The 21,276-nt window shown below is 47.3% G+C and overlaps 1 protein-coding gene across 1 annotated transcript; it reads right to left on the bottom strand.

Moving 5' to 3' along the window:
- Positions 1 to 1,863: 1,863 nt before the first annotated feature.
- On the bottom strand, positions 1,864 to 16,350 carry LOC144266486 (pepsin A-like). Its single transcript, XM_077819923.1, has 7 exons — positions 16,237 to 16,350; positions 15,622 to 15,820; positions 14,965 to 15,073; positions 14,326 to 14,470; positions 13,781 to 13,873; positions 7,018 to 7,183; positions 1,864 to 2,018 (listed from the first exon to the last, which is right to left on the bottom strand). The coding sequence occupies exons 1-7, from the start codon at positions 16,348 to 16,350 to the stop codon at positions 1,864 to 1,866; spliced, it is 981 nt and encodes a 326-aa protein (XP_077676049.1).
- Positions 16,351 to 21,276: the final 4,926 nt, after the last annotated feature.

Raw genomic sequence — 21,276 nt, 5'->3', positions numbered from 1 at the left:
TTCTTCTTTTACACCAGTGTTTCCCTCCCAGGAATCTTTAATTAGATCAAGGGGCCCCCTCATTTTTCTTCCATACAGAAGATAAAATGGGGAAAAACCTGTGGATTCCTGGGGTACCTCCCTGTATGCATACAATAGAAATGGTAATAACTCATCCCAATTTTGGCCCCTCTTCTTAGTGTACATCCCTAGCATGGATTTTAGGGTTCCATTGAAACTTTCCACTGAACCATTGGCCTGTGGGTGATATGGGGCAGTTTTAAGTTGTTTTGTCCCATACAACTTCCATAGTTCGTATGGCTGCCTCTGCCTCCATCGCCCTTCTGTGCGCAGCCTCCTCCCTGCCTGCCTCTGCCTCCATAGCCTTTCTGTGCGCAGCCTCCTCTCTGGCTGCCTCTTTTTCTTTTTCTTTTATCTCCAGGTCTTTCAGTGGCAGTCATCTCTGGTGCTCTCTCTCCTTTTCTGCAGACTGAAGCCTGAAAAGCTCCAACTTTGCAATGGCTTCACTACTTTCACTCATTTTCCTGCTTTTCTGTTCCTACTTCCCTTTCCTGAAATAAGCAAACAGAAAATGACAAAACTGTGATCTCCTCCTGGCTGTTCTTCGCCACTGCACTTAAGGCTCACTTAGAATCACAAATATCAGTGCTTAAAGTGTGAACTTCACTTGGAGTAACAAGCCGTACACACACCCTTGCTTGCTGCGCCACTGTGATGTTCCCCTCTGGTGTTATCCACACCAGTGATCTTCTAGGCCACTCCAATCTTTGACTCTGGGAGCCAGCCTTACCCAGCTCTGCTGTGAAAACCCCCACTCCTGGGCTGTTCATGCACAGCCTCTGGCATCTCAACTGCTCCCAGCTACTTGCAAGTGAATGACACTAGCCAATATCTCCAGTCCCAGACACAACCCTAGGAACCTCAGTCTTGCAGTGTCCAGTTATAGCTGCTCGACACTGCAAGCTCATATAAGTTTGTCAATTTAACAAACAAATTGATATGTATCAGGCTTGTTATCCCAAGGGGAGTCTTTGACGCACTGCAAACCAAACACACTGCTTCAGGTAGAATAAACAAACAAACATGCTCAGTGCATCATGAGTCTTCTGAAGGCACCCAACATGACAAACTTTGCATTGGATACCACACACACATTTTATAAAGATGGACATGGGGTGGAGGGTGTCCCCCTGAGGTACAGAGTGTCACATCTGACCACGAGGAGCACATCAGCACAACAGGGCCAGCTGCAATTCCATCTCCTGAAGCACCAACCCCGTCAACCTCTGGTGGAGGAGTCTAGAGGAAGGGCTCGATCTCCAGAGTGTACAGCTGGCCTGACTTTGGGCATCTGTGACGCACCCCCCACCCAAAGCTGACCAGGTTGGTCAGGGTCTAGTTGAGCCTGACCAGACACTCCATGTCAGCGTACAGCATTGGGAGAAACCCCACAAACTGGGGCCTGAAGCCGAATGCCCACAGAATGCCCAGTAGATACCCGTGGTCCATTCTGTCAAACGCCTTCTTCTGGTCCAGGGACAGGAGGGTGAATGACATCCCTACATCCCAGCTCCAAGAGATCCCAGACCAAGTACAGATTATCAAAAATGGTATGCTCTGGTTGGGATGGACCATGTCCGCCAGCACAGACCCCAGCTGGAGCGAGATGGCCTTCACTATGACTTTGTAGTCTGTGCTGAGGAGCAAGGTTCCAAAGGTCACAGAGGTCCCCCTTCTTGGGTAGCAAGGTGAACATGGTTCACCTGCACAACAGAGGGAGGACTCTGCTCTCCAAGGACTCAGCTCAGAGGGTGACAAGGTCTGAGCCAAGGACGTGCCAGAACACATGGTAGAAGTCCACTGTCATTGGAGTGGTAGAACTCCAGTGATGGGCATGAGACGGAGGGCTTCTGAGAACTCTGCCAGAGTGAAAGGCAGCTCTAGCCAGTCCCGGTCGCCCATGCTGACCGTCAGGAGTCCATTCCAGGACACTCTGCAAGCATCGGCGTTGGTCAGATCTGGGGAGGGCGTCCCCAACCATAGGGGGCTGTGCCTTTTTATTCCTCTGGCCCTTCTTACCAGCCGAGGGGCCTCCCCTCAAATGGTGGGGGGAGTTGCCATCCAGGGCAGATCCTGGACTAGTGGTTGAGAGATTAGCCACTGGGAGACACGGGGGAAGTGGCAGGGGGACCACAGAGTCAATGGGAGGGGCTCCACACACAGTTTTTCCTGCCATGTTAGCAAGGGGCAGGGGGCTTCACTGGTGGAAGGAGAAGAAGGGAAAGAGAAGGTAAAAGCCTATCACTCCTCCCCACTAGGCTGCAGGCAGGGGAGGAGGGTGCCAATGGGATGGGAGCACAGGGGAGCTAATCAAGGAAAGGAAGAGGGTGCGCAAGTACTGATGCAGGGCAGGGATACCTGCTCCTCCGGCTGGACTAGGAAGCGGAGGACTATGGTATCATGAAGGGGTGCAGTGAACAGGGGCAACAGAAAAGGGGGCAGGGGCAAAAGCGCCTAGGGAGTGCGCATGGGCACACAGGGCAGATGGCCTGAGCCAGGGGGAGCAAGGGAAGATAGAGGAAAAAGGGGCACATTCCCCCAGCTGTCCACCCAGTTTCACTGTTGTTCCATGAGGGAAATGCTCTGTGCATTACACCGACTGGCCACCCAGTGTCATTGTTGCTCCAACAGGGAAATGCTTTGTGCATTAGCCCGACTGGCCACCTGGTGTCACTGGTGCTTCATGAGGGAAATGCTTTGTGCATTACCCCAAGTGGCCACCGGGTGTCACTGCTGCTCCATGGGGGAATAGCTCTGTGCATTCCCCCAACTGGCCTTCTGGTGTCACTGTTGCGCTTTGAGAGTAATACTTTGTGCATTACCCCAAGTGGCCAAGTGGTGTCATTGTTGCTCCACAGGAGAAATGCTCTGTTCATTACCCTGACTGGCCACATGGTGTCACTATTGCTCCATGAGAGAAATGCTTTTTGCTTTCCCCGGACATTCCACTGGAACAACAAGCACCTTAAAGACTAACAGATAGGTTAGTCCACTGGGTGTCACTGCTGCACTGTGGGGGAAATGATTGGTGCATTTCCCCGACTGGCCACCCAGTCTCACTGTTGCTCCATCAGGGAAATGCTTTGTGCTTTACCCTGAGTGGCCAGGCTGCAGCCTCTGTGGATGATGGGGCTAAAGCACTGGAAAAGGGTGTGCTGTCCCATGCTACATCAAGCTCCTATTATAAGTTAAGGTTTTTTGCTGGGGGTCCCATCCCAATACCTGGGGAAGAGGCGTTTGAACCCTGTTTGGAACATACCCTGAAATGCTGCAGGAGTGGGCTGTACCAGATGCAGAAAAGCGAAGAGGTCCAGTAGAGAGCCTCAGGGGCCCAGCATTAGACGTGATTTGCACCCTGAAGCTCATTGAAGCTACCTGGGGTCGGTGTGAGGGACTGCCTAGAGGCCCTCGCTCACACCTTTGGGAGCATAGAGGGCTCTGAGGACAGTTACTGGAAGTTCCTTAATTCCCAACAGTAAAAGAGCGAGAAGGTTTCAGCCTGTATACAGAGGCTGGAGAGACGGCTTCCGAGAGCTGTCCAGGGTGGAGCAGTAACTGCTGAGCAGATGGATCAGACCAGACTGGCTCAAACTGTAAGAGGATCTCGATGTCAGCACCCGATTCTACTTCATCTCTGGCTAATCGAAGGGCAGGAACCTCCCCCGAGTTACTCCCAGCTGATAAAAGAGGTCAGAGAGGAGGAAGAAAGGCAGGCTGCCAGTGTGTTTTGGGAAGCCCAACTGTCTGAGCCAGCCAGCACAGCACCCCTACGAACAGCCACTCTACTGATGGTGAGCACCAGAGAGGAACTTGCCCAACAAATGCAGGTCCTGACAGAACAGACAGCTGAGCTGCAAAGCACCACTGAGCGAATTAAGACTTCCAGGCATAAGGAGCCGCCGGCTGTAGCGATGGAGAAGTCAGCATTTAGAGCCACCATCCCCCCTGGGCAAAGGGGGAAAGGATAATTCTTCTGCTACTGATGTGGTCAGGATGGGCACAGTGCTGCCAAGTGCTGTAATGAAGAAAATCCCTCCTTAGTGTATGGAAAGCTGAGGATCAGTGGGGAGGGGTCAAGGAACTGCCGAACAGTCTGGAGAAGGGGGCCACTCAGATCCAAAGGACTTGAAGGCTCCCCTAGAAGAGACTGTCCAGCTGGGATCCCCGCAGGCTGATAGGGCCTTGAGCGGAGCTCGCGGTGAGGACTGAAGGGTTGGAGTGTAAAGCAGTGCTCCACACTGGATCTCAAGTGACGATTATATTTCACTCATTCTACCAACAGATGCTTAGGCACCTGCCTATACAGCCACTGACAGGACTTTGTCTGTGTGGCCTCAGGATGGATGAATACCCCTGCCCAGGGTACATCATTGTGCACCTGGAATTCCCAGAGGAGGTTGCTGGGGTAAGACAAGAGGTAGACTCCACTGCATTAATGTGCCCTGACCCTAAGGGAATCTCTGATGTGTCTGTGCTGACAGGGACCAACTCCAGTCTCTTCAAGGTACTCGCGGATTACTGCAGACAATGGGCTAGGGACCAATATCTAAACACTCTGATGATCCAGACGCTTTGTGCTGAAGCCTATAGAAAAATTTAGGGCGCTAAAAAGGAGACATCTGAGTTACCAATGGGGGCAGTGAGGTACGTGGGCACGAACCCCTTAGTAGTGCCTCGCAAGGATGGAGCGAGAAGTGCTTGTCATGAGAACCGGGCTGAAAGGCAGTAGAGGGGCATTGGCAATGGTAGGGCAGCCGGCTGAGGGAGGGCTCCCGGAAGGAGTGCTGGTCCCCAGTGGAGTCATAACCCTACCTGCCAGAGCCCAGGAAAAGGTGATTATGCTGATTGCTAATGAAACAAGTCATGATGTTGTTGTGACACAAGGGCAGAAAATAGCAGATCTCTTTGACCCTGAATCCATTGTAAGTCCCCAGTGTGAAACTGAAGTTTCAGTGATAGATCCTGCAAAGTTTGACTCTGGAGATTCCCCACGGTCTGAGGAGTGGAAGGATCGCCTGAGGAAGAAGCTTTGTGAAAGATCCAAGGTGTTCTCACTGCATGAGTGGGACATGGGATGTGCAAAAGGAGTAGAGCACAACATCAGACCACATGACTCCTGACCCTTCAGGGAGAGCTCTGGGAGGTTGCTTCTTCCGAGAAGGAAGATGTGCGTGGAGGTTGCATCAGGAGTTGATTGCAAATGGCGTCATTACAGAGTCCCACAGCCCATTCCGCCTCACCCATTGTGGTGGTTCATAAAAAGAATGGGAAAAGCTGGATATGTATTGACTACTGCACCCTAAACAGCCGTACTGTGATTGACCAGTACACCATGTCTCGAGTACAAGATGCCTTAGACTGTTTGCTGGGAAGTCAGTGGTTCTCAGTACTGGATCTTCGAAGTGAACACTACCAGATCCCTCTGGGAGCAAAATATAAGGAGAAGACAGCTTTTAGGGTTTTAACAGTTTGAACGCATGCCTCAAGCGATTTCTGTGGCACCTGCCACATTTCAACATCTTACGGAGAAAGCCGTGGGAGACATGAACTTACTGCAAGTCTTGGTTTATTTGGATGATCTGATTGTATTTGGAAGAACCTTAGAGGAGCACGAAGAAAGACTTCTTAAAGTAATTCACAGGTTGGAGGCCTATGGACTGAAGCTTTCCATTGATAAGTGCCAGTTCTGCAGAACACCAGTGAATTACGTGGGTCACATTGTGTCCCAAGTGTTCCGCTTATAAGAAGCACACGGGACCTTTTTCAGTGGAAAAGGCAACATGCTGCATTTATTGGAAATACAATAATTAGCATATGCATTCAATCACACCACACACACACTGTCCTGCCAATCAATGTTATAGATACCAGTTCAGAGTCCAGATCAATCTAGAGGCCAGCTAGGGTGATCAGAGGTAGGGAGGAGCCGGGTTCTGTCGGTCACGACACGATGCTCTGCGGAAGCATCTGGGGAAATCTTGGCAGGAAGAACCCAATGTTTCATGGGAAGGCACCCTGTTCATATAGTGATTTTTCTTCATTGGGACCAATGAGGTTTGCACCATCATGCTGTAATCAATTATTGTTCGACCAGTGCTTGTTTTCTTAAATTGTCCTTCTCCTCCTTTATCTTGTTCTTTCATCCCCCGATTACAGATAAAATCTCACTCTCAGAGATGCAATATGCTTCTTTCACAGACTGGACTCCTTCCTAGTCTGGGTCTAGGAATCACTCCCACCCCCGGAGTTACTGTCCTTTTTTCCAATTTCTTTCAGGCATCTCTTGGGGGTGGAGAGACCATCTCTTAAGCCAGTTGAAGAGAAAATGCAGAGGCTTCCAGGGCCTTTTATATTCTCTCTCTCTTGTGAGTGGAAATGCCTTTGTCCTTCTGTGCAAAGCCACAGCAACAAAATGGAGTTTGTAGCCACCTGGGCAAGTCCCATGTCTGTGAATGATTCAGCTTTTTGCAGGCCGACACCATTGTTTACTGTTAGTTTGAACATTCCCAGGAAAGCTCAGATGTGGATTGGCATCTCCTAAAGTCCATTGTCAGTTAAGTGTTTCTTCATCGGGCACTTACTGAGAATAGTCCTTTCTCAAGAAGCTGACAAAATGCTTCACTGAGGCTACTTAGAATCAAACACATTGAGATACAAAAAGAAAAGGAGGACTTGTGGCACCTTAGAGACTAACCAATTTATTTTGAGCATAAGCTTTTGTGAGCTACAGCTCACTTCACTGGATGCTCATGCTCAAATAAATTGGTTAGTCTCTAAGGTGCCACAAGTCCTCCTTTTCTTTTTGCGGATACAGACTAACACGGCTGCTACTCTGAAACTTGTCATTGAGATACAGGTACATAGCCAATATTCATAACTTCAAATACAAAAATGATCCACACATACAGACAGCATAATTATGACCAGCAAACTACAACCTTTCCATAGACGCCCCACTTGACCTCTTCTGTACAAGACGTGGTGCAGCTTGCAACAATGATTTATAGGCCCTGTCAAAGACAACGTAGTACTGGTGGATGAAGATGTCTCCGAGGATCCAGAGCTCTCCGGAGGAGGTGGGGACGTCAATGCCTTCAAAGCCGGGAGAGCAAGAGCCTGAGTTCTGCACCAGGAAAGATGGGATATGGGTTGTTGGGCTGGAACTCCACTGACTCCCTGTATGTTGGGCTGGAATCTTGGAGCTCCCAAGCTAAGCTGCATGAGGCTGGGGCAGGCATGGATAGGAGACAGGCAGGGAGTTGAGTTTAGGTGTCAGTACCGACCCAATGCCTCAGCCAGCTGCTAGGGGTAGCTGCCCTTCAGATGGGATATACAGTGATCACTCTGGGCCCAAGGTGCTTGAAGGAATTGCCCGGTGCTCAGTTCTAACTGCTTCTGCAGAACAGCACATGGACCTCTGCAGCCCCTCCCCTAGACTTCCTGTCCGGGATACTAACCTCCTCCTTTCCCAGCCAGTACTCAATCACAACACCACTTAAACAGCACTCACAGGATTCTCCATTCCATATACTTATAACCAACCACTAGTAACGCTCAACTGATTTCCGAGGTGCCCTTCTTTCTAGCTAGGACCTGCCGATCTCCCTGGATGCATCAGTGCTACTGCTGTCAGGAGGCAGTCAGTCCATTTGCTCCATGTTGGTACGTCCTGGGGCTCGCTTGTCTCCACCTGCTGTATTTGTTGCCTCACTGAGACTGTCTTAGCCCAAGCTGCAAACCCAGCGCCCCTCCTCCCTCCCTTCTGGATGTTCCTCCTCTGTTCTTCCTCCTCAGTATGTGTCCGTCTTGGGTGACCGCCTCATACAACCTCAGGGCAGCCTCACGTGACCTCACCGCTGTTGATGGCCATTGATTTCTATTACAGATGCGTGCTGCATCATGTCCACGATTTGGTGGAAGCTCCTGGGATCCCAAATCATTTGGCTTCTTTTTAGTTGTCTCTGTCTCTCTTTATTCTTCTACAAATCCCCAGTTCCTGGGACAGCAGATTCTGTCGTTGTAGGCGTTTTACTTGTCAGCATTCTGTTAAACCACATGTCTGCAGGTAGCAACCCATGTTCATTGGTGCCATCCTGTAACTGAACTGTGCTAAGCATGGCTCAAAGTCTGACTTCTCAGCCCTTTGTTATTTTAACACTATTTTTCACCTCACCATCCTATTGGATGTGGGATAATGGGGACTAGTGTGGTTTTTACAGGGTGTGCCATGCCTCCAAACTTTATACTGACTCTCTGGGAGTGCCCCTTAAAGTACTAGGCCCTCGGTCCCCAATTTTTCAAGGGCAAGCCCCATGGTTCCAATACTCCAAGACCAGGCCCTCTGGATTCAGCCCCTGTGATTCTCAGCAGGGTTCTCCGGTGAGTCCAAATGAGTGAGATTTTACCCCTTTGGGAGCAATGTGACCATTAGAGATTTGCTGCGCTGCCTTTTCAAAACAATCCAGCATTCATTAGTCACCTGGAATCCAGGGCTGAGGAGTCCATAGATTAGCCTAGGACAGCACAATTTAACTCTAAATCTGTGTTGGTGGAATCACCTGCCCCCTCTTCCATAGCCTCGTGGATGTAATCTCTGCGAACTCGGAGCAGCCTGCTTAGCAGTCTGCCCCCACCTCCAGTTGCAGTTCCACTGTGGTCACATGTTCCGCTTCTCTTGGCTGCCAGTCAGTGCCCAGTTGTTGGTCTTCCAGGATCTCCGCAGGGCACTCCATTGCTATGCGGTCAGTTCCTGAGAGTTCATTCATGCCAACCTGGGCAGGCTTCTGTGACTAGCAGCCATCTCTTATTCCCCCTCTTTCCAAGAAGAAATTAACTCCTCCAGACCCACTGCCTAGCAATACAAAGTAAGTAGGGGAAACTGAGTCATGCTTATTTTTCCTATAAATATTACAGACATTTCCATATTCTCCACACGTCTAAACCCAAGCTTCACCGCAAACTGCTGAAACTCATGCCTGCTCAACTGAAGCCTGTTGTCAGACATCATGAAGGCAGGTGTGGCTCAGAGTTATGACTCGCGAAAATAGAGATGCACAATCAACTGTTTAGCTGTAGTACCTTTTAGTGTGGCTGCCTGAGGGAAGTGAGACTAGTAGTTTAGGACAAATACATAGTCTTTTTTTTCCAGCCACTGTAGACAAATTTCTACTCCAGGGGGAAAATTTTTCCTCTGCCACCAACATAGGATTTTGCTTGAGTACGCCTGTATTTTTGGCATATACGACAAGCCTTGACAGTTCCTCAATGTTGCTGTTCATTTGAGGCCAGTGTAAAATGTCTCTGACCCTTCGCTTAGATTTTTCAATCATGAAATGACCTTCATGTCTCCTTTTTAACATATGTTTCTGCAGTAGCTCAGAGATCACCGTCCTGGTGCCTTTAAACAAAATCCCATCTAGGACTGAGAGCTTCCCCCTGAACTGGTGAGAGGGGCTGGGAACGCATGGTCACGGTCACTTGGTGCTAATAGCCTTAAGCACTTTCTGCAGCATCTCGTCCTAAGCAGTAACTCTGGCAATCGCAATGCACGTTTTGTCTGAGGCTGGACTGGCTTTTTAATCAAACTGACATGTAGAACAGCTCTGGACTTTGCTCCACTGCTGTCTTGTCAAATGCTCTATGGAGCATGTTTGAGACCGCCAAATCTCCCCCAGGTTCGTCGTATTCGATTTGCAAATCCTGTCTTTGCAGCTGAAAAAGTAATCTTTGTATTCCTGGGGGTGGTGGGATGGTTCCCAGGCCCCTTTTGGCAATGGCAATAAGTGGTTTCTGGTCAGTTTCAGCGAACACTGGCCTCCATAAATAAAGACATGAAACTCTTTACACGAGTGGACAAAAATCCAAAGTCTCCTCCTCTTTTTGAGCGTATGGACACTCCGGTTTTGTTTGTGCCTGTGATGCATAAGCCACTGATCTCCCATTCTGACCATCCTGCTGTAGGAGGACTGTGCCAATATCTTCTTCAGAGATGTCCATGGACAACTGAGTTTTGAGCTTACTGTCAGAGTTTCACAGGACGGGGGCCTTTTTAAGCCCTTCATTGTCTCAAACTCTCTATGAAGATTTTCACCCCAGGTGCATTGCATGTCTTTGCACAGTAATGCTCTAAGCTGGCTTGTTTGAGCTGTTAGCTTGGGCACAAATTTCCGTAGACAGTTCACTGTTCCAAGGAATCATTGTACCCTTCCTTGTATGTTGGGGCAGGCATGTTGATGATGATCTCACCCTCACCATGATCCACCTGTGTCCCTTGCTTGACTAACTTCTCGCCCAGTGACATTGTTTCCATTACACAGAATTTAGATTCTTGTTTATTTTAGCTTTAGCTCAGCAGCTCTGGCTCTTTCCCAGCTGCTTGGAGCCTCTGGTCATGATGTTCTGCTGGTTTTCTCCAGATCAGAACATCGCCTGCGTAAACCATGGCACCCTCTGTACCATCAACAGCGTGTTGTATTTTCCAGTGAAGCACGGCGGGTGCTGAATCATAGAATATCAGGGTTGGAAGGGACCTCAGGAGGTCATCTAGTCCAACCCCCTGCTCAAAGCAGGACCGATCCCCAATTAAATCATCCCAGCCAGGGCTTTGTCAAGCCTGACCTTAAAAACTTCTAAGGAAGGAGATTCCACCACCTCCCTAGTGTGGAAGTATAACATTGTATAAGGGGACATGCTGGATACATTGTATATGAGAGGGAATGCCATAACATGTTACAAAGTATCTGAGGGAGCACACGTAGGGACAGTTAGCTTTTGAATGGAGAAGCAATTAAGATAGAGCCAGCACGTCTAAGAAGCAGGCATCAGAATGGAAGGTGTGAAGGGCAATTAGTTAAGTTAACTGGAAGCTGTTAAAGGAGATTGTTAAGGGTGGCAGGTAATTGAAGATATGTGACTGGTCTCAGGGATCTCGAAGGGTGGTGACTAAAATCTTTTTCTTCTTTTGTCTGTAACTTCTCTGTAACTTGTTCTCCAAAAAACGGTATAAATTAAAAGACACAAGCCCCACTCGGGGGGCTCACTTCTAAATGTATTAGCAGAGCAGCTTTGCTAATAAAACAGAGTGGTCTGATAAATTGTGAGTCTGAGTCAAACTTTGACTCTAGGTAACGCATTCCAGTGTTTCACCACACTCCTAGTGAAAAAGTTTTTCCTAATATGCAACCTAAATCTCCCCCACTGCAAATTGAGACCATTACTCCTTGTTCTGTCATCTGCTACCACCGGTAGCCAGGTGTCCCTCTGTGGAAATGGTGTCTCCCATAGGGGATGCTGAAGGAGAACAAACATGTACTCTGTCCTTCTCAGGGCACCAGCCAGAATCCTGCTGTGACGCACCCCGTGTAGAGAAACACTTGGCACCCGCCATCTCCCCCAAAATGTCCTTCCCTGTAGTAGTGAAAAACATCCACTTTTTTAATAGATTTAATTCTTTTGAGGTTATGCATAAGCAAAGGGTTCTGTCTGTGTTTTCTACAACGACCAATGATTAAACCCACTCTGTTAGTTCCTCTCCCTGCTCTGTGATTCCCAGATCAATGAGTCTGTCCAGCTCCTCTCTCAGCCTCTGTCTTAGTGTGAGGGAGCTTTCCTTGGTGTTTGAATTGTGGGGCAGTTGGGCTCTTTCAGCTCTTTTCTGTACTCTGCTGAAAGCTTCTCCATCCCCTGGAAGATGTCCTCAAACCCTTTGCACCCTCTTGATGAGACCAGGGGCTTGACACACTTAACCCAGTAATGGGTGTGCTTTTCCCTGGTACTATTCCACATTGTAGCTTTCTCAATTTACCCATATGTCTCGTTCACATACTGTTGTTGGGGATAAGCTCACTGCTATAAGCCCTGAGTTTACCTGTGGCTTTTCTTTTAGTGTTGATAAAACTATTTGTGGCAACTCATCGGCTTGTGCACCAGTGTCCAACGTAACATTAATAAACCTCCCATTTGCTTTCCATCTGTGACAGCCAGGTCATCTTTTGCTGCACTGGTAGCCATTGCTCCTATGAAACATACAGCTGAGCTCGTGGTACTGTCGTCGTCCTCTTTGTCCAGGCTGCGCGCACTCTGCCGGTGCTGGAAAACTCTTGCAAAGTGATGGAATTAATGGCGGTTCTTGTATCTCTTCTGATATGCCAGGCATTGCCTGAACTTCTGCTGGTGCTGTTCTTCCCTAATTCTGCCTGAGCTCGTGTGCCTTTCTGCCTTAGTATCCAGGGGTAGCTGTGTTAGTCTGTATCCACAAAAATTGAAGAAGTGGTTTTTTACCCATGAAAGCTTATGCCCAAATAAATCTGTTAGTCTCTAAGGTGCCACCGGACTCCTTGTTGTTTCTGCCTTAGGTTTCCTATTAGAGAGACAGGGTGGGGGAGGTAATATCTTTTATTGGACCAGCTTCTGCTGGGGAAAGAGAGAAACTTTCGAGCTACACAGAGCTCTTCTTCGGGTTTCCTACAACATTTTGGATTCTCAATCATGGCTGCAGCGTCAGAGCTCTGTCCATCCTCCATGAGTGCTTGGACTTGGAGCGCTTCGTGAAGGGTTGATTCTGGGTCTCCTCGCTCTGTTCCGCATTCCAGTCACAGTGTGGTCTCTTCTCAGGGACTTGGTTAGTCTCTGCTCTGCCCCCTACAAAAACCTGCAAATTTAGTTCGCCAGCCCTGGATCAGGCACAAATTCTACTCTAGTTTCACTTTCCTTTTGGAACCTCAGGTTAAAGTCTCATAAGTTTCAGTTTTATCCAGAGTGCAGTACTCCTCACATTTTTGTAAAACAGTTTCATAGTTAGTCTGACTTAACTGAAATTTTAGAGACACGTGCACCAGAACCTGCTCTGGTCAGAAATAAGGCTACATCTGATTGCCTCCCTTTTCACTGGCACCCATTGCTTGCAGACCACAATGCAAGGCCCTGTTCAAATCTCTTCCACTTGTCTTCTGTATTTCCAGCCAGCTTCAGCTCTGGTGGAATTTTGAGCTGCTCCATTTCTCCACTCAAGGTATTTTCTTGAATTGCTATTTAATCCTGGTACCATAGGGCATTCAGGAATCACTCTGGGCTCCAGGTGCTTAAGGGAGATCCTCTTTGTTGAGTGACCCCATTCCAACTGTCTCTGCCTAACAGAGCATGGGGGAATCAGCAGTGCTCCTCCGTCAGCCGTTCTGTAAACCACTTGGAGATATAGTTCCCAATTCCACACCAACCACTTCTCCTCCTTCGAAATCCCTTGGTAAGACAGAAGGTGCTCTCCCCAATGGCCTGGGCAAATTCTAACGGGAGCAATTATATTCTGCTCCCCTAACCCCCCTGTGATTATGATTGGACTGGGGCTTCTTCTCTGCCTTTCCTCGCCTTTTGAAACAGCTCACCAGTTCCACACCAGAGAGGGGAAAAGTTCTGTCCGGGGGGGAAGATGACTCATTCTTGAATCCCACTTGCCCAAGCCCTGGAGCACGAGGCAGTGAACTCTCTTGAGCTAGCCTCCTAGCTGGGGTAGCTGCTCATTTAACCCCTCTCCTACCCCAGTAAGCCCCCTGGCATGGTGATTTCCTGGGGCAGCCAGCTCTACAGGCTGCCCGTGCAGTCCCTTTGGGGGAGAGCTCTTTGCCCCTCCCCCCATGCTAAGGCCAGACTCTGTGCTACATTTCAGTGACCGTCCTGCAGCCTCAGGCACAAGCCATTGCTGAGAGGCCCCGACGCAGATACTTACCTGGCGGATGTAGGCAGTGGCGGGCAGAGGGAACCTGATGCCATTGATAGTGAAGATGATGTCGGGCAGGGTGTGCTTGGCGCTGCAGCTGATCTGTAGGGAGAAAGACAACATCCAAGAGCCAGGTTAGTCACGGCTTCAGCACTCAACTCTCCAACAAGGGAGGTGGGCAAAGGGAAGCTGCATGTGATTAGCAGTGGGATCTAAATGAGCTGGGTCACTGCCTGACTGGATCCTCTCCAGGGATTGAACCTCTGGCTCTGAAAGCCTGAGGCTCTGCAGATTGAACCAAAGGACCAGTGCTGTCAGCTCAGACGGTCCCGGATTCTATATTTGGCCTGGCCACATGCTGGGGACGGTGACCTCCCCTGTGTTCCTGTGGGTTACCAGTGGGTGGAAGCACCAGGGAATCTGCAGAGTGACCCAGCTGATCCCTATGCTGGCTGGGTGCAGCCTGTGGGCAGTGGCAGTGGAATCAGGGGTTCGGCCACACGCGTGTGTAGCAGATGCCCCTAGAAACACCCATCCCTCCTCCCTGACCTGACCAGGTTGCTGGAGTCCCCGCGGGCACCAACGTAGTGCAGGATTTTGGAGATGGCCGTGGGGGCCCCCGCCAGCACAGAGGTGCCAGTGTCGACAATAGCCTGCCAGCCATTAGCGCAAGAGATAAGGTGGCCATTCATGGTGATGCTGGAAGAGAGAGAGAGTCAGGGGAATGTCCCCAGGAACACTCCCGATCTCATCCCCACTCGGCCCACAAGCAGCCAGGGACAAACCTGCGGGGTGGAGCTGCCCCACTGCCCCTTTGCTATGACTACCAAGAACTTTGCTCTGATGTCTCATCCTAGACTTTTTCTTCCGCGGCTACTGCCCGTCACTCCTTATGCTACAGCCTTCTGGGACTGACGGTCCCAGCTACCCTGCCCTTCCCATACTGCGAAGCAGAGCTGGACAGATGGGAGGGGGTGCTGGTATGAACAAAGTTGAGAATCACTGACCTGACCTAATCTAGCAGGGGAGTCCCATTCCTATGGCTCCACGGAAGGTGTTTTTGTGGCTCCCTTGTCTCTCATTTTGTCTAGACTCTGAAAGCTGAGCTTTCCCTGGCTCCGATGTACAATTCATTAACATTTGACCTGTCTTCCAATAGCCCGCAGGTGGAATGGCCAAGGGGTGGGCGATACCTGTCTATGGTGATTTCCCAGTAGGAGAGAGGGATCCAGTTCAGGCTCCCAGAGTAGTAAGATGAGTCGATGCCACTGAACATCACGAGAAGGGAGAGAGGAGAGTCAGGGAAGATGCATGAATTATTGGCTAAAGAGAGAATGACAAACACTTCAATGGAGGAGAGAGTCAGACTGGTGCATTTCACATCACGCAACACCCTTCCTCCACCATGAGGTCGGACAGTGGGGCACCATGAGCAGTGTAGTCTGACCAGGGACTCCAGCCTATACAGGAGACTGGGAGCAGGAGACACCCCCATTCAAACTCCCACCAAGCACCAGGGCAATATTTACAAACTGAATTATTTCAGTTTTTGATTTTTTTGCTGGAAAATAGAAATTTTCTTGGGCGGGGGGACCCATTTTCCAGTCATAGCTCGTAACTAGATACTTCCTAATGTTAATTTCCCCTGCAGTTGTTATTAGAGATATCGTCATTCACTTCTGCTCCCCAAAACATATGGCACAAGCACAGAATGGCTGCCACGTTCCACCCCAGAGGTGGCTGTGTTTGGGACTTCTGATGCAAACATCGCAGGGATCGCTCTGTGAGAGGCAGTATAGGAATGTGAATCTTGCTGTAGACAGATGGGCTGTTTCCAGCCCTGACTTATGAGCTCAGGTAGAGAGAGAAGAGGTCCTGGGACACCAAACCCCCAGTCATCATGTTCTCAAAAACTGGTGTGGCTCCAGAGGAGGAGACATTGGAGAAGGCCAGACCTAAAATCCCATCGTAGGGGGCAAAGTAGCTTAAGTAGCTGGGTTCGGTCTTGCTCAGACCAAAGATCTGGCTGGTGTCCACAATGCCTCTGACCTAGGGGGAGGGATGGGGAGAATCAGATGCATCCTATGTAATGATATTGGGGTTCATTAAACAACAAACCAGTGAATGAGAAAGGATAAAACCTTTGATAAAACAAACTAGGGAGCTTCTGTGGTGAACTGCTGTACAAAGCGACACAGTGTTCTCCACCCCAGTTTCCAGGGCACATCTCTAAATTCCTGTGTTCATAATACTGTCCCTTATGGGGGAGCCTCTCTAAATGACAATCTTCCACAAACATATCTCTACATCTTCCCCCTTAAAAAACAACAACAAAAACTCAGTAGTTCTTATATACGAATATAAAACAGCTAACAGCTATCTAATAACACACACATTATATTCTCAACCCATCTAGTGTGTTACCATAAACCCAGTGTGTCAACAATCTAGAGAGGAGAGGTTACCAGCACATCACTCTGGAGTGAATCTTTACCATTCACTTTCCTCAATAGCCTTTCTCCAGGCAGGTTAGCAAGTCTCAGGTCTTTCAGGGAGTAGACGGGGGGCCAAGCACCCATGGGAAAGAGGGGAAGTCGGTGCCTATGCTCTGGTTTCGTAGTGGGAGTCACCATCCTGGAAAGTGCATCTGCAGTGAACATGAATTTACCGGGTGTGTAGGTCACAACCACATTATGCTTTTACAGCTTTATCATCATTCTTTAAATCCTTAAGGTACAGTCATTTAGCGGTTTGTTAAATAACGCTATCAGGGGCTTGTGGTCCATTTCAACTTCCACTGTCTGGCCACAAATATACTGATTGAACCTGTCACAGGCCAACAATATTCCTAAAAGCTCCTCCTCAATCTGTGCATATACGGTTTCTGCCTCAGACAGTGATTTGGACGCATATGCCGCTGGTTGCCAACAATCCTTATGCTTCCGTAAAATCACTGCACCTATGCCAGACTGTGAAGCTTCTGCTGAGATTTAAATAGGCCTTCCTGGTGCATAGAACGTCAATACTGTCTCTTTTATCAGTTGTTGTTTTAAACCTTCCCATGATGCCGCCTGTTCTGCACCCCAACACCATTCAATTTTGTTCTCTAGGAGTGTTCTCTAAGCTGCTGCTTTGGTAGATAGATTACGGATGAATTTTCCAAAATAATTAACCATTCCCAGGAACCGTTGGACATCTTTCTTTGACTGCAGACGTGGCATCATTTCAGTGGCTGAAATCTTCATCTAATCAGGTTGTACACCTTTGTTGGAAATAATGTCCCCAACAAAAGTCAGTTCTGTAACCCTTAAAACACATTCCTCCCTGTCAGCGGCATAGTATCACCTAGGCCGACAAGGCCTAGGCCTAGGGCGGCAAATTTGCAGGGGCGGCAAATTTTTAATAGCTGCATTTTTGTAATTGTGGCATCAGTGCCGTGCGCCGCGATTCTACCAATCACAGCACGTATTGAAACCACCCAGGACGGCGCAACGCCCTTTAGTAAAGAACATACTCACGACAATCCTAAGCATTAACAATATGACCAGAAGGAAGAAATTAAGTAGTTCTCAGTTAAAAAATAATTCTATACAAAAGAAAGAAAGGGAAAATGAAATGACAGCAAAAATGCCCAAAATGGATTCCTTTGTTGTATCAGTTAGTGCCAACAGAGAGACAGAAAAAATACTTGAAAGTAGCAGTGAAGTAAAAAGTGGAAATATTGGTGTTGATATTGAAAATATTGATGTGATTAAAGTACATATTGAATCTAAGGAAGAAATTCTGGCTGCGGTTAGTGTTGAAGAAAATGCTCCAAATACGAGCATATCAGAGACTACCGCTTATCATGCTGATCTGGATATCTTTGACAATACTGCAGAGATTTGTGAATCATGTCAATCAGAAATTCAATGTGACATTGAAATATCTACCATAAGTGACGACCCGGCCGAATGGATATTGAATGATGCTACAATTGAGTATTTATCAACCCATGGTATTAAACACCATCCGATGAAGTGAGCTGTAGCTCACGAAAGCTTATGCTCAAATAAATTGGTTAGTCTCTAAGGTGCCACAAGTACTCCTTTTCTTTTTGCGAATATTGATAGTGATTTTACTAACTCAAAAAGACAATATACTGATAAAATGCATGTTCTAACAAAAAATGTGTTTGAATGACGTCTTTTAAACGGTGAAGTAAAGCCACAGCAATATCTTGTATATTCGGAGAGCAAAGGAGCCGTGTTTTGGGCCCCATGTCGATTATTCAGAGGGATCTCTAGTCTGGCGACGAGCGGATTCCATGACTGGAAAAACATATCAGCTCGACTATGTGAACATGAAAATTCGACTGAACATAAAACGTGTGCACTGACAGTGGTGAAGAGAGGCGAGATATCCGGAAGAATTGATATGAATTTAAAATTTCAAATGGAAGAAGACATTATTTATTGGAGAAATGTGTTGAAGAGGATTGTAGTAGTGGTAAAGAAACTTTCAAGCAGAGGACTTGCATTTAGAGATAAGGTGGAAAAATTTGGATCACCACGGCAATTACATGATAGCCCTTGAAGTTGTCGCAGAATTCGATCCATTTCTAGCAAATCACATTGTACGTTATGGAAATGAAGGTCAAGGTAACATATCCTATCTTTCATCCTATATATGTAGTGAATTTATAAAATTGATATTTGTCTAACCTGCTCTTAAAAATCTCCAATGATGGAGATTCCACAACCTCTCTCGGCAATTTATTCCAGTGCTTAACCACCCTGACAGTTAGGAAGTTTTTCCTCTTGTCCAACCTAAACCTCCCTTGCTGCAATTTAAACACATTGCTTCTTGTCCTATCCTCAGAGGATAAGAAAAACAATTCTTCTCCCTCCTCCTTCTAAGAACCATTTCTGTAGTTGAAAACTGTTATCATGTCCCCTCTTGGTTTTCTCTTTTCCAGACTAAACAAACCCCATTTTTTCAATCTTCCCTCATAGGTCATGTTTTCTAGACCTTTAATCATTTCTGTTGCTCTTCTCTGAACTTTCTCCAATTTGTCCACATCTTTCCTGAAATGTGGTGCCCAGAACTGGACACAATACTCCAGTTGAGGCCAAATCAGCACGGAGTAGAGCAGAAGAATTACTTCTCATACTTAAACATCCTAGAATGGTGTTCACTTTTTTTGCAACAGTGTTACACTGTTGACTCATATTTAGCTTGTGGTCCACGATGACCCCCAGATCCCTTTCCGCAGTACTCCTTCCTGGGCAGTCATTTCCCATTTTGTATGTGTGCAACTGATTCTTCCTTCCTAAATGGAGTACTTTGCATTTGTCCTTATTGAATTTCATCCTATTTCCTTCAGACCATTTCTCCAGTTTGTCCAGATCATTTTGAATTTTAAACCTATCCTCCAAAGCACTTGTAACCCCTCCCAGCCTGGTATCATCTACAAACTTTATAAGTGTACTCTCTATGATGCCATTATCTAAATCATCAATGAAGATATTGAACAGAACCGGACCCAGAACTGATCCCTGCGGGTCCCCACTTGTTATGCCCTTCCAGGATGACTGTGAACCATGGATAACTACTCTCTGGGAATGGTTTTCCAACCAGTTTTGACCCACTTTATAGTACCTCCATCTAGGTTGTATTTCTCTAGTTTGTTTATGAAATGGATGGATAACTGGAGGGACCTGCTTGTTTATCTGGATTATATGTTCACCCTGCAAGCAACTCAACCTTTGAAACCAATCATGATATTCCCAAAACAGTGCCTCATAACCAGGTTCAGTATGATCATTTAGTGAGAACACCCGGTTTACCAGATTGAGTTTTTCACTCGCAGCCAGGCCTAAAATTGGTGTCACCTTCTTTGGCACTTTAATGAACAGGAGCCTGCACACAGTGTTTTTATGGTTGATGCTAGCAACGCACCTCCCCTTCACTGGTATATTTGTTCCAGAATAACCAGTTACTCTTATTTTTGTTGGTCCCAGTTTGGTCTTATTTTCAGTCTCTCATAATCTTGTTCTGACAGAATATTAACCTGAGCTCCTGTGTCCAGCTTCAGTGGAATAATTGTTCCATTCACTGTCACAAGTTGTATCCAGTCCCTCTCATCAGGCTTTCTAGATTCCAGTACATCTATGAAAAACTCCCCAACCAGGTCATTTTCAACTGAATGTGCTTGACTTTTCTAGTATCAGAGGGGTAGCTGTGTTAGTCTGTGTGCACTAACTGTGTTAGTCTTGCATATGAAGAAGTGGTTTTTTACCCACGAAAGCTTATGCCCAAATAAATCTGTTAGTCTTAAAGGTGCCACTGTACTCCTCATTGTTCTTGACTTTTCTGCATTTGAGATCTGCTGCATTTTGCAAAATCATTATTTCCCCCACATTTATGACAGTTTCCCAAAGACAACACAGTGTTTGGGGCCATGCTGTGATCCACACCTTCCCCATGACCGTCTGTACTCAGCCTTCCCCCTTGCACTGGTTTTCATCGTGAGTAGTTCCACTCTTTGATTTGACTTATTCTGGCTATATGTTTTTGTACTTAGCACACAGATAGCTCCCTCTGGTGGATTCAGCTCTCTGGCTTGTGTTTTCACAGTTTCTGCTGCCCTGCATATCTGGAGAGCTTGTTCTAAAGTTTCAGAGTAACAGCCGTGTTAGTCTGTATTCGCAAAAAGAAAAGGAGTACTTGTGGCACCTGAGAGACTAACCAATTTATTTGAGCATGAGCTTTCGTGAGCTACAGCTCACTTCATCGGATGCATACTGTGGAAACTGCAGAAGACATTTTATACACAGAGACCATGAAACAATACCTCCTCCCACCCCACTCTCCTGCTGATAATAGCTTATCTAAAGTGATCATCAAGTTGGGCCATTTCCAGCACAAATCCAGGTTTTCTCACCCTCCACGCCCCCCCCCCCCACAAACTCACTCTCCTGCTGGTAATAGCCCATCCAAAGTGACAAGTCTCCTTCACAGAGCAGTCTTTCTCTTAACACCTTGTCTTTAATGCCACAAACGATTCTATCTCTGACCACTCAACTCACCAAAGTTGCAGGTTTTACTGAGTTTCCTTTATTATGTGACATATTGCTCTATGGTATAATCGATTTTTTGCAGGCATGTAAAAAAATTGCGTCTCTCAAAGGTCTCATTCCTTTTTGGCATGCAGTGTTCCTCAAATTTAGTCAGTACAGTAGCTCCTCACTTAACGCTGCAGTTATGTTCCTGAAAAATGCGACTTTAAGAGAAACGATGTTAAGCGAATTAACGTAAATGGGGGGGTTAGGTTCCAGGGAAATTTTTTTCACCAGACAAAAGACTATATTCTCTATGTATATACACACACAGTATAAGTTTTAAACAAACAATTTAATACTGGTACACAGCAATGATGATTGTGAAGCTTGGTTGAGGTGGAGGAGTCAGAGGGTGGGATATTTCCCAGGGAATGCCTTCCTGCTAAATGATGAACTAGCAAT

The sequence above is a fragment of the Eretmochelys imbricata genome, chromosome 6 (assembly GCF_965152235.1).
Source record: "Eretmochelys imbricata isolate rEreImb1 chromosome 6, rEreImb1.hap1, whole genome shotgun sequence".
Lineage (NCBI taxonomy): Eukaryota > Metazoa > Chordata > Testudines > Cheloniidae > Eretmochelys > Eretmochelys imbricata.
This window is presented reverse-complemented; position numbering and strand designations above follow the sequence as displayed.